Consider the following 11,251-nt stretch of genomic DNA (forward strand, 5'->3'; position numbering starts at 1 on the left):
AACAACAAAACACCTCGAATAGCTAAAACCCTCTTGTCTAAGAAAAAACAGAATGGAGGCATCACAATCCCAAACTTCAAACTATACTAGAAAGCCATACTAATCAAAACTGCACAGTACTGGAACAAGAATAGACATACAGACCAGTGGTTTCAAATAGAAAAGCCAGATATAAACCCACAAGTTTATGGACAGCTAATCTTTGACAAAGGAGCAAAGAAGATACAATGGAACAAAGAAAGTTTGTTCAGTAAATGGTGCTGGGAAAACTAAGAAGCTACATGCAAAAAAAAAAACCTGAAACTAGATCACTACCTCTCACCATACACAAAAATCAACTCAAAGTGGATTAAAGACCTAGACATAAGAATGGAAACCATAAAATACCTGGAAGCAAAGATAGGCCAAACACTACACAACATACACTTCAGCAACATCTTTAAAAATAGAGCACCCAATGCAATGATAGTGAAGGCAAGGATAAGTAGATGGGACTACATCAAGTTAAAGAGCTTCTGTAGAGCAAGAGAGATTACAAAAAACAGACAGACAGTCCAGTAATTGAGAAAACAATTTCTCACACAAAAGTAGTGATAAAGGACTGATCACAAAAATATACGGAGAACTGATGAAACTCAACAAAAACAAATAACCCAATCAAAAAAATGGGCAGAAGAGCTAAAAAGACACTTCTCCAAAGAGGAAATGGAGATGGTCAACAAACCTATGAAAAAATGTTCAACATCACTCGTAATAAGGGAGATGCAAATTAAAACCACAATGAGATACCACCTCATTCCAGTGAGAATGGCACATCTTCAAACAACAAGTAATAACAAATGTCAGCGAGGATGTGGAGAAAAAGGAACTCTCCTACACTGCTGGTGGGAATGAAAACTAGTACAACCACTATGGAAAACTGTTTGGAGGCTCCTCAAACTGCTAAACATGGAGCTTCCCTATGATCCAGCAATCCCACTTCCCTATGATCCAGCAATCTACCCAAAAGACACAAAAACACTGATTCAAAAAAGATACCTGCACCCCTATGTTTATTGCTGCTTTATTTACAATTGGAAAAACATGGAAGCAGCCCAAATGCCCAAACGTAGATGAATGGATCAAAAAGAGGTGGTACATATACACAATGGAATATTACTCAGCAACCAAAAAAGAGAAACACATGTCTTTTGCAGCAACTTGGATAAAGCTGGAAAAGATCATGCTTAGTGAAAGAAGCCAGAAAGAAAAAGAAAAATACTGGATGGTTTCACTCTCGCCTGGACCAGGCAAGAAAATAATAATAATGAACAGCCATTACCAGAGACATTTTATGGGGGTGGAGTAGTGAATGGGAGGGAAGTGCGCTGGATTATGGTGGGGGGAGAGGAGGGAAGTGTACTAGACTACAGTGATGGCACATGGGTGAGTTGGTGATGGGAAAACCCATGGGGATTACAATTGAGGTGGAAAAAAAAAATAAAGTACAAAATGATTTAAATATAAACTACTATAAAAAAATTCTCTTGACTTTCCACAGTAAAAAATGAAACATTTCTTTAAAAGGTTTTCCTTCTCTGTCCATGTAAAATGTCAGAAAACTGCTTACTTGCATATATCCACATCTTTGCTCCATAATAGCACACACACCGCTGACACACTTTATTGGATAAAGAAAAGACCAACTGGCAAATCTAACCAATCCCAGTTTAAATTCTGGTTGTTTTGATTCTGACAAACTAAAATTTTATAGAACCGTTCTTTTAGAACAGTGGAATTTATCTCACACTAGGAAAAAAAAATTATAGAACCAGATAACAAGCAGTATAAGTAAGCTTTTTGATTGTCCACAGGTCCACGAAACTAACACCCCTTCTATATTCTTCCCTCATAATCCCACTCTCTTGGAGCACACAATGGGTTGTTACAATGTTGAATCAGGACATGATTACCTCATAGAATCTCTGAGTTGCAAGAAATTTTAAACAATGTTATTTTACCCCAATGTCTCCTCTACCACATTCCTGCCAAAAAGGCCACACAGATACAATGACAGAACCACTCCCAGAAATCATTCAGAAAGCATAAGAAAAAGCAACTGAAAATTTCTGATTTTGGAAAATAGGAGAAGGTTCCTGAAACTACAGACCAGTTAATGTAATGTCAATCATCAAGAACTCTAGATAAAATTAATTAAACAAATTGGCAGAACTCAAGAGAAAATGCAATTCTGGATGCTAGAACAGATAAAACGTAACAAATTATGAAAAACTAACCTTATTTCTCTTGGTAGACCTACTAGACTTTTCATAGACCTATCAAGACAATACTGTATTCTCAATGTATTTGAAAGTTTTCTATGATACAACTTGAAGCAAAAAAACTTTAAGATATACCTGAGCTTTCCTAAAATCATCACTGCCTGGCAAGTGGAGCTATTCATTTCTATCTCCATCCCCATCCTCAAGAGTGATCTTTTTTTTTTTTTTTTACAAATTTATTTATTTATGCATAGAAGAATAGAAGAACAGGAGAACAGAGAGAATTCACCAGAGACAGAGTAGGGAGCAGAACAGGCAGATCTACTGAAATTCCAGAAGTGTGGGGATTGGGAGGAGAACGGAGAGAATTCACCAGAGACAGAGTGGGGAGCAGAACAGGCAGATCTACTGAAATGGCCAGAAATGTGGGGATTGGGAGAAGAACGGAGAGAATTCACCAGAGACAGAGTGGGGAGCAGAACAGGCAGATCTACTGAACAGGCAGATCTACTGAAATACATTGCTAAGGGGAACAGCGGTTGAGTCAGTGCTGCAGTGACTGCGGTAGCCTGATAGTGTTCTGCTTTAACTCGTTTTGCCACGAGGGAGGGCCCCTAGAGACTCACCACATACAATTCAGTCTATACCCCACACCTGTATCTCTGAAACCCCTCAGCCTCAGGTTCTGACAGTTGGAAATCAGGCCAGTACAAACAGAAAAAAAGTGCCAACATAGAGCTGCACAAGAAGAGCCATTGATGGTTAACTGAGAACCAGTTTTATTGAGAAATAAAAGCTGAAGGTGTATAGTATAGTACTCATCAGTATGTTCAGGGATATTAATTGTTTTAAATATGCATTTTTACTTCCATCACAATATTTTCTCTTTCAGTTGCAAGAAGTTCGTTTTGTTTTAAAAGAAGGGTGATTTTTTTTAATACGTTATTTATTTATGCATACAGAACTGGGGTACAGGCCAGAGGTGGCGGAGATGAGAGGATTCACCAGAGATAGAGTGGGGAGAACAGGCAGATGTTCTGAAATACTCTGTTGAAGGGAGCAGCGGTCAAGTCAGGAGAGGTCTGCCACGCCATATGGGTCACTTCCCTGGCCAGGGACTGAACCTGTGCTGCAGTGGCTGCAATAGCTTCAAAGTGCTAAGCTTTAGCCCTTTGCACCACCACACAGGTCCTGCAAGTTGTTTCTTTAGACAAGTTATATAGGCATATTCTTTTTAAAGTATAAATAATTTACTTTTTTTTTTATCATTTTCACTAGTACAATGTTTTACCTATGTAAATAACTTTCATATTTTCTCAAATTTTTACTAAGATCTCCACTGTCTCTGTGTTCCCACTGGTACCTTTCCTAGTCCTGAAAAAGACAACTCTTTTCCATCTTAAGATCTTTGGATGTTTTGCTCTCAAGCTGCTCTACCAGGAATATTTCTTCCTTCACATTACTTACATAGTTGGTTTGTTTATACTTTTTAAATTTCAGAAATCACATATTACCAACTCAGTTAATTCTTCTTTGTACTATAACATAGTACACCTACTACCCTAGTTTCTATTCTTCATCACAAAACTATCCATTTCCTTCAAAATGAAGCCATCTATATTTTTCCACATAAGCAGGAAATGTTTGCTCTCGAACAGCATATTGGTGTATTTTATTGCGATTTAAACTGATTAGTAAATATTGGAAACTTGAGGGAAAAAAATTAAAAATAATACAGAAGTTTCCTCTTTTCATAGGCCCTTGTTTAATTATTTGCAGGTACCACCTTTTAATATTTCCACAATGGAAAAAATGTTTAGTAAATTTACAAATTTACACATATTTTAGTCCTCAAACATATATCCTCATCAATTCCCAAATAGACATAAAGCAATCTTAAAACCATCTCTTCCATGAACATACAACTTTCCAAAATCAGCGCTACTTAAACTGTATAGGCTTACCTCGTTATTGGTATAATGTAGATCCATGGACTGTCCAAAAGCTATTTTAGCTTTAGACTTCAAATCTTCTAGTTTAACTGGCCTGGGGAATTGAAGGATTCTATATAGAGAGAATTTTTAGGTTATTTTATTTCCTTAAACATAACTTGTACAGTTGTTATTTTTTAAGTAAAAACATAAATAAACACTTGAACTTTCCAATGGATCCTTTTTGATTAAGTATATTTTCAACACAAAGTTAAAAAAATCTGAGCCTCTAGTGGCCTAGGAGTTAAGTCTCAGTGCTAATTGTTGACAACTAACCACTTCCACCTCCACTACTGTACTGAAATATTGATGGTTAAATTTATATCTCTGCTAAATAATTGACAGCTACCATTCAAGCTTCCCTCCCTCAATGTTACTAATTAAATGTTATATGATTGAGGCCTCTTGAAAATAATCAAAATCATGAAGAAAGAAGTTCACAAACAGAAATTCTGTATAGTATCTAAAAGAGTGATACAATTGTGATAAGGAGAGATATACTGAATTTCTACTGAGTATATTAAAAATAAAAGGAAATGGTAACATTTAAAGGTTGTATGATGTAACAAAATTATTTATTTCCTAATATTGCATATTATCATTTCTAAATTTTGACAGATTCTATCTTAATCTAAGTAGATGTCTCACTTTACTCAATACAAAAGTCATGAACCTTCACTATCGTCTAGAAAGAATCTCTAACAGTTTAACTAGGACATCCATTTGGTTAAATCAACACACTGCAATGTAGTGTTTCTTTCCTTACCGTTTTTCTCCTCTATGTTCAAATTTTACTCGGACATCATTCTGTAAAGAAATGATACATCATCACTTTAGACTAAGATTAAAATTTCTATATCATATTATTTCTTTGTTGTCTATTTAAAAGAGAGCAGAGTGGGTAGGAGGTTTCATTTGCAGTGTCAATGCCAATCAACTGACAGGTCTTCCAAAGAGCTGAACTGATAATTATGTTGCTGAATCTAAGCCCAACTGGAAAGAGTACAAGAGCTATTAGTGAGGGCATTGTGGGTATGAGACATAGTTAATCCTGTCAGGGGAAGCATAGAAAATTATATTATACTCATAACTTTTTTTTAAATAATATAATAGCTTATTTTTACATCATTTTGTGCCTTTTTCCATCTCAGTTTTAATCCCCATGGGCTTCCCATCACCAAATCACCAGTGAGCCATCACCATAGTCCCTCACCCCATTTTTGATCCAATTCCCCATCCCACCCCGTAAAATGTCTCTGATATACAGTTGTTCATTATTATTTTGCCCCTTGGTCTGTTATACTCCTACTATGAGTGAAACCATTCAGTATTTTTCTTTTTCTTTCTGGCTTATTTCACTAAGCATGATCCCTTCCAGCTCCATCCATGTTGCTGCAAAAGGCAAGACATGCCTAACATTTTATTTTTACATATTACAGAAACTCCGATTTATAAATATACAGGACAGATTGTTTTATTTATATTTTTTATTTTTAAATATATTCATTATCATCCTACATATTTGTACAATATGTGGTTTCCCCGTGAAATTCCCACCACCAACTCACCCATGCACCCTCACTATAGTCCCTTGTGCTCTTCCCACCCCTGTCCTGGTCTTTCTCCCTCTTCCACCCCCAGAACAAATTGTATTCAATAAAAACAATTTGCCTAATTTTAATAGCTTGGATGAAATACCAGCTTTGAGAGCAGTTACCACATTGAAAGAAACCATGATTTATGAAAAATACATGCCCTTATGGCAAAATATTTAACAAACAACAAAATACTATATTTAAAAATGTAAGAGTAAAATACTTTAAACAAATTCTCTATAAAAAACAGGACAATCAAAGAAAATAATTCATAAAACAACTATATGTCAATTAAATATCATTGCAACAAATACCTGTTTTTTGGGGGATAAAGACTTTGTTTTTCTGGCTTCTTGTAATGATAATGCAGGTCTACTGGCCTTATGAAGAACAGCCAAATCTTGCATGATTGAATTCAAAGCTTGCTGATCATCTAGGTATTTCAAAATAATATACACAAAATTGAAATCTTAGTATGTATTTATCATAACACCAAACACAAGATTGATATAAAACAGTGTAAAATGTGTTAATTTAATGCAAAACTACATCTAGAAAATTTTCAAATGCTCATACTTCTTCTTTTTTGGTAAAATAAAAAATTATTTTTTTAACTAAAACATAGTAACATTAAAATTGCGGAAGACTCATGCCATACTAGTACCCACATATGAGAACTTTAGAAGCAAGAAATCATTTTCATTCTTTTAATGACATAACATCTTAGGATATGGGTCAGAACAATCTGATTAGAATATATTCCTTTGTATGACTCCTAAACAAAACATCTTAAAATAAGACCTCTAAAAATCTTAATTAAAACAAATGGGGGGAAATCCTTCTATAAATATCATTATTTAGCATTTATATTCAAATATAGCATTCCTTTTAGACTTTTTCTTTTTTTATTTAAATATATATATACATACATACATACATATATATTTATACCACTATTCATTTTTGTACAATGTATACTTTTTCTCAAGGTAGACTTTTTCTCTTTCATCAGTACTTCAAGTTAGGAACAAAGAAAAGCTTAATCTTTGGATTATAATCTACTAAGTCAATTCTACCAATGGTAATCAACAACTGGTAAACAGAAGAATGAAGAAACTCTACAGCTTACATTTCAAAGGTAACCATTTTAACCCCCATTCCCTTCCACCCATTCAACCCACATGTGGCCCATCAGACCTCTACTGTCTTGCCCACTGCTCCCTTGGGCAGTGTATTCCAATAAAGCCACCCTGTCCTGCTCCCTACTCTCTCTGGCAAACCCTCTCACCTCCCACATCTCTGGCCTATACCCCAGTTCCCCTAGGCAAAAAAATTAAAAATGTAACCATGTTAGTGAGCAATAACTTAGGTTCTAGAATAGTTAACAACTAAAACATGTTTTAGATTCTACAGGGACACCACTAAAAAAGACCGTGGCAATTCAATTGCTTCATCAGTCTCAATAACACAAATACCCAATTCCTCTAATGAATGAGCTTTCAGTAATACTCAGTATATTCTGTTTTACTGTAAAACTATTTCACATAAAACTTAAAATTAGTGGTACCTAAAGTTCTAGTACTAAGATTCACATTTAAAGGAAATTTTATAATCCTTCATGAATTATCCTTTGTAAAATTTTATCATAATGTTACCTTAGGATTAACTGAGTCAATTGTGTTATTATATAATTACAAAATGTGATCCAAGTCCGACTATATCATTTATTAATAAAAAATAAATCTTCCTTTAGGAGATATAAGCTGAGAATCATCTCAACTGAAATAAAATTATCTAATGTGACCTTTCTGAGAAAGGTTAAGATCCTTAATTTGACATTTAGGAGAGGAGAAACTCTAATAATTAATATTTGCTCTAATTATTTCATGAAAAAACTTAAAACATTTGAGACTCTACAATTCAGGGCAGCTTTCCTGTTCTGTTAATTAAACCTGGAACACTGAAACATGGACAAAAGTTGACAACTGGATGTTATTGCTCTGTGTATTACCTCCCAGGTTACAAAAATGAAAAGAAAAAAACAAAACATTTTTACATGTTCAGTATCACAAAATCAAAAATAAATAAATGTGTGTGGGAAGGCTTTGGTAAGTCTTTTAACATATTTACATGCTCTTACTTCCTTATTTTTTAAAAAATGAGTACTATTTTTCATTACAGATGTACAAAAACTAAAGAGAAAGATTCGAAGAACATTAACTTAGAGAGATAACATACAAAGGGCAACTTTGACTTTCTTCTCTTTCTGGCTTGAAGAAGAATCATTAGATAGGTGAAAGCCCAGTTGGAAACTTACTTTGAGGAGCTGCCAAGACGTAAGCTCACAAGCCCACAAAACATCAAGCAAAGTGGTGAAATACACTGCAAGCACTGCTATAAAATTCTTTTTTTTTTTAAGATTTATTTATTATGTACACAGAACTGGGGAGCAGTAGGGAGCAGAGCAGTGTCATATGGGTCAGCTCCCTGGCTGGGGACTGAACTCATATTGAAGCGCTGCAACTAGTTTTTGTAGTGCTGCACTTTAAGCCACTGCATCACCATGGAGAGCCCCTGTTAGAAAATTCTCAAGCTGTTTTACCCTACTAAGAATCCTTGTGGCAGTCATATGTACTAAGCAGAGTAGAAAGGTCATAAATGTCATAAGGATCATAAGATGACAAAGTAGGTTGAGCTAAAGCTCAGAGGATCTAAGAGTCATTAGACTCTTAGTCACATAAAAGAGACAGATTTCTGATTCATGTTAAAAGGACATTTACTTTAGGGCCTCCCTGGTGGCACAAAGGTTTGGGTCTCAGCTCTATGAAGCTATCGGCAACCACTGAAACATGAGTTCAATCCCCCGGCCAGAGAGCTGACCCACATATGGCGCAGCAGTCCTCTCTTGTCTTGCCCCATGCTCTCCTTTGCAGTGTATTCCAGTATATCTCCCTGTTCTATTCCCACTTTGTCTCTGGTGAATCCTCTCACCTCCTGCACTTCTGGCCTACATCCCAGCTCTTGTATGCATAAATAAATAAATCTTGGGGGGGGGGAAAGGATATTTACTTTAGCATAAAACCTGAAATATTTGGTAAATATTTTTTAGTAAAATTTTTTACCAGAAATGTTTACTTAGATACCTTAAGTTTATTCATTATATTTGAACATTTATAGAACATTCTTAATTTAAAAATTCAATCATCATTCACATTTTTAAAGATTTATTTGTATTTATTTATGCATATAATAATGGATATGTACGCCAGAGGTCCTGGGCATGAGAGGATTCACCAGACACAGAGTGAGGAGTGAAACAGGTGAATCTATTGAAATACACTGCTATGGGGAGTAGCAGGTGAGATAGGAGAGGTCTGCTATGCAACGTATGGGTTAGCTCCCTGCCCAGGGATCAAACTCAGGCCACTGTTACAGTGATAGTGTGATAGTGCTGAGATTTAAGCCCTATACCACCAGGAAGATTTTCTTGACTATCTTTGTATAAGCAATGACTGTTCTTTGTTTTGTTGCTTACTACTGAAGTATCATTTGAGAGGATGGTAGAAATCAGTTTGATTATCTTGTATTAATCAAGGCTCAGATGGCAAGTGACAACAATAAAACGGAAAAATGGGCAGGAATTCAGTTAACAGATATCCAATTTGTTACTGGAGGTGAAACTGAACAGGGTGGAGAATCTGAACTACAAGAGGAAACTGCACCTATGGCTACAAAACAGAGTGAAAGAAATTTTTAAAGTTGAATGTGACACTTCAGTTTACACCCTTGCCATAAGCAGACAACACACTGAAAGTGTGCTAGATCTTTCACTAAAGAACATGAACTAATTCAAATTCTTTGACCTAGAATATCATATATGGATATATAAGAATGTGTGTGAGCAGCAGGAGCAGTATGACAAAACTGGCAGAGTTACAGTATCGGGAACAGTCTATAAGTTTTTCCCATTTAGGAAAGAGCAGGCAACTGATCCTTTACCTTTTTTTTTTTTTTTTAAGTGTTTCCTATCTAGAGCTGGTATTACAACAGAATCCAAGACTCCGAGGAGAAAAGAAAAAGGAGATAAAGAAGAACACAAATGACATATAAACTGAATATTCACAACTCCTCCCACTCTCTCTCTATATTAACATAGTATCACAGAACATTCAGCAGATCCTCCTTGAACAAAAATGATTTCCTACTCTAGTCTAAGAGTATATGACTTATTTTATGTTGCTATTTTCCTTATCTATATTACTTATATTGTTGGGCAATTATAACAATGTATTCCTCTGTATTGAGTCAACATTTAAAAGTTAAGTTTAGGGCGCTCCCTGGTGGCACAGCGGGTTAAAGCACAGCACTAAGAAGCTAAAGCCATTTCAGCATGAGTTCAATCCCCGCACTGGAGGTGACCCACTTGGCATGGCAGACCTCTCCTGATCTCCTCCCTCTCCCTCGCTGCTCCCCTCAGCAGTGTACTTCATCAATCTGCCTGTTCTGCTCCCCACCCTGTCTCTGGTGCATCCTCTCACCACCCCTGCACCTCTGGCCTGTACCCAAATTCTGTATGCATAAATAAATAAATCTTTAAAAAAGAATCTAATTTATCAGATATTCTCAATATCCATTGGCCTCTAAGAAAACCACAGCCCAGCTTAAGTTATTCTATATACTGAAATACACCGCTAAGGGGATATCTTGCATAAAATGATTATTCCCAAACTATAGCAAGCACAAAAGTACTTTAATTAAAAACCCACTAATAAATATTACATAAATATACTACATCTATTAAAAAAACTTTACCATACACAGAGAAAATTTCTTCTTTCCCCATTTTATCCTTTAATTATAAATGAAAACATTTCAGTTTGAACTTACCCATCATGGCAACCAGCTCCACAATCCGATAGTTAGGGAAGTGGTTATCCCATCAGCATTCTTTTTTGCCTTGGAAGGTAAAAAGATGAATGAAAGATGAATATTAAGAAGAAACAAAAGCAGCATCCACAAAAGAAAAATGTCTGTATCAACAATGAGAACAGTAATAGTAATACTTTCTACATCTTGCTAGGGAAAGATGCCTTACTTGTCCCAGTTATTTAATTATTTATTGAGAATGAGCTACAAAGAGAGACAGATTGAGGGAATATGAACTAAGGAACAATCTGCAATGACAGATAATAAATATAAGTGAAAAAAATCATAACGTTTAGAGACAAAAGGAAGGATTATCAGCAAAGTTGTAAAGATCTACAAAAATTCTCTCATAGGGCCCTCCCTGGTGGCACAACACGTTAAAGTGCAGCACTATACAGCGGCATCCACTTCAGCAGGAGTTGGGTCCCGAGCCAGGGAGGTGATCCATATGGTGCAGCAGACCTTTCCTGTCTCACCT

General features: G+C 35.7%; 1 protein-coding gene across 1 annotated transcript in view; it reads right to left on the minus strand.

Moving 5' to 3' along the window:
- MAP3K2 (mitogen-activated protein kinase kinase kinase 2) overlaps positions 1-10,817 on the minus strand; it is a 41,685-nt gene extending 30,868 nt beyond the window's left edge. The window contains exons 1-4 of the mRNA XM_004694878.2: positions 10,735-10,817; positions 6,162-6,280; positions 5,019-5,059; positions 4,226-4,325 (exon numbers count right to left, since the gene is read on the minus strand). Coding sequence (XP_004694935.1) covers positions 4,226-4,325; positions 5,019-5,059; positions 6,162-6,280; positions 10,735-10,741 — 267 coding nt within the window. The 5' untranslated portion in view covers positions 10,742-10,817. The remainder of the gene's footprint in view (positions 1-4,225; positions 4,326-5,018; positions 5,060-6,161; positions 6,281-10,734) is intronic.
- Positions 10,818-11,251: the final 434 nt, after the last annotated feature.

The sequence above is a fragment of the Condylura cristata genome, unplaced genomic scaffold (assembly GCF_000260355.1).
Source record: "Condylura cristata isolate star-nosed mole 26May11 unplaced genomic scaffold, ConCri1.0 scaffold00049, whole genome shotgun sequence".
NCBI classification, from domain to species: Eukaryota; Metazoa; Chordata; class Mammalia; order Eulipotyphla; family Talpidae; genus Condylura; species Condylura cristata.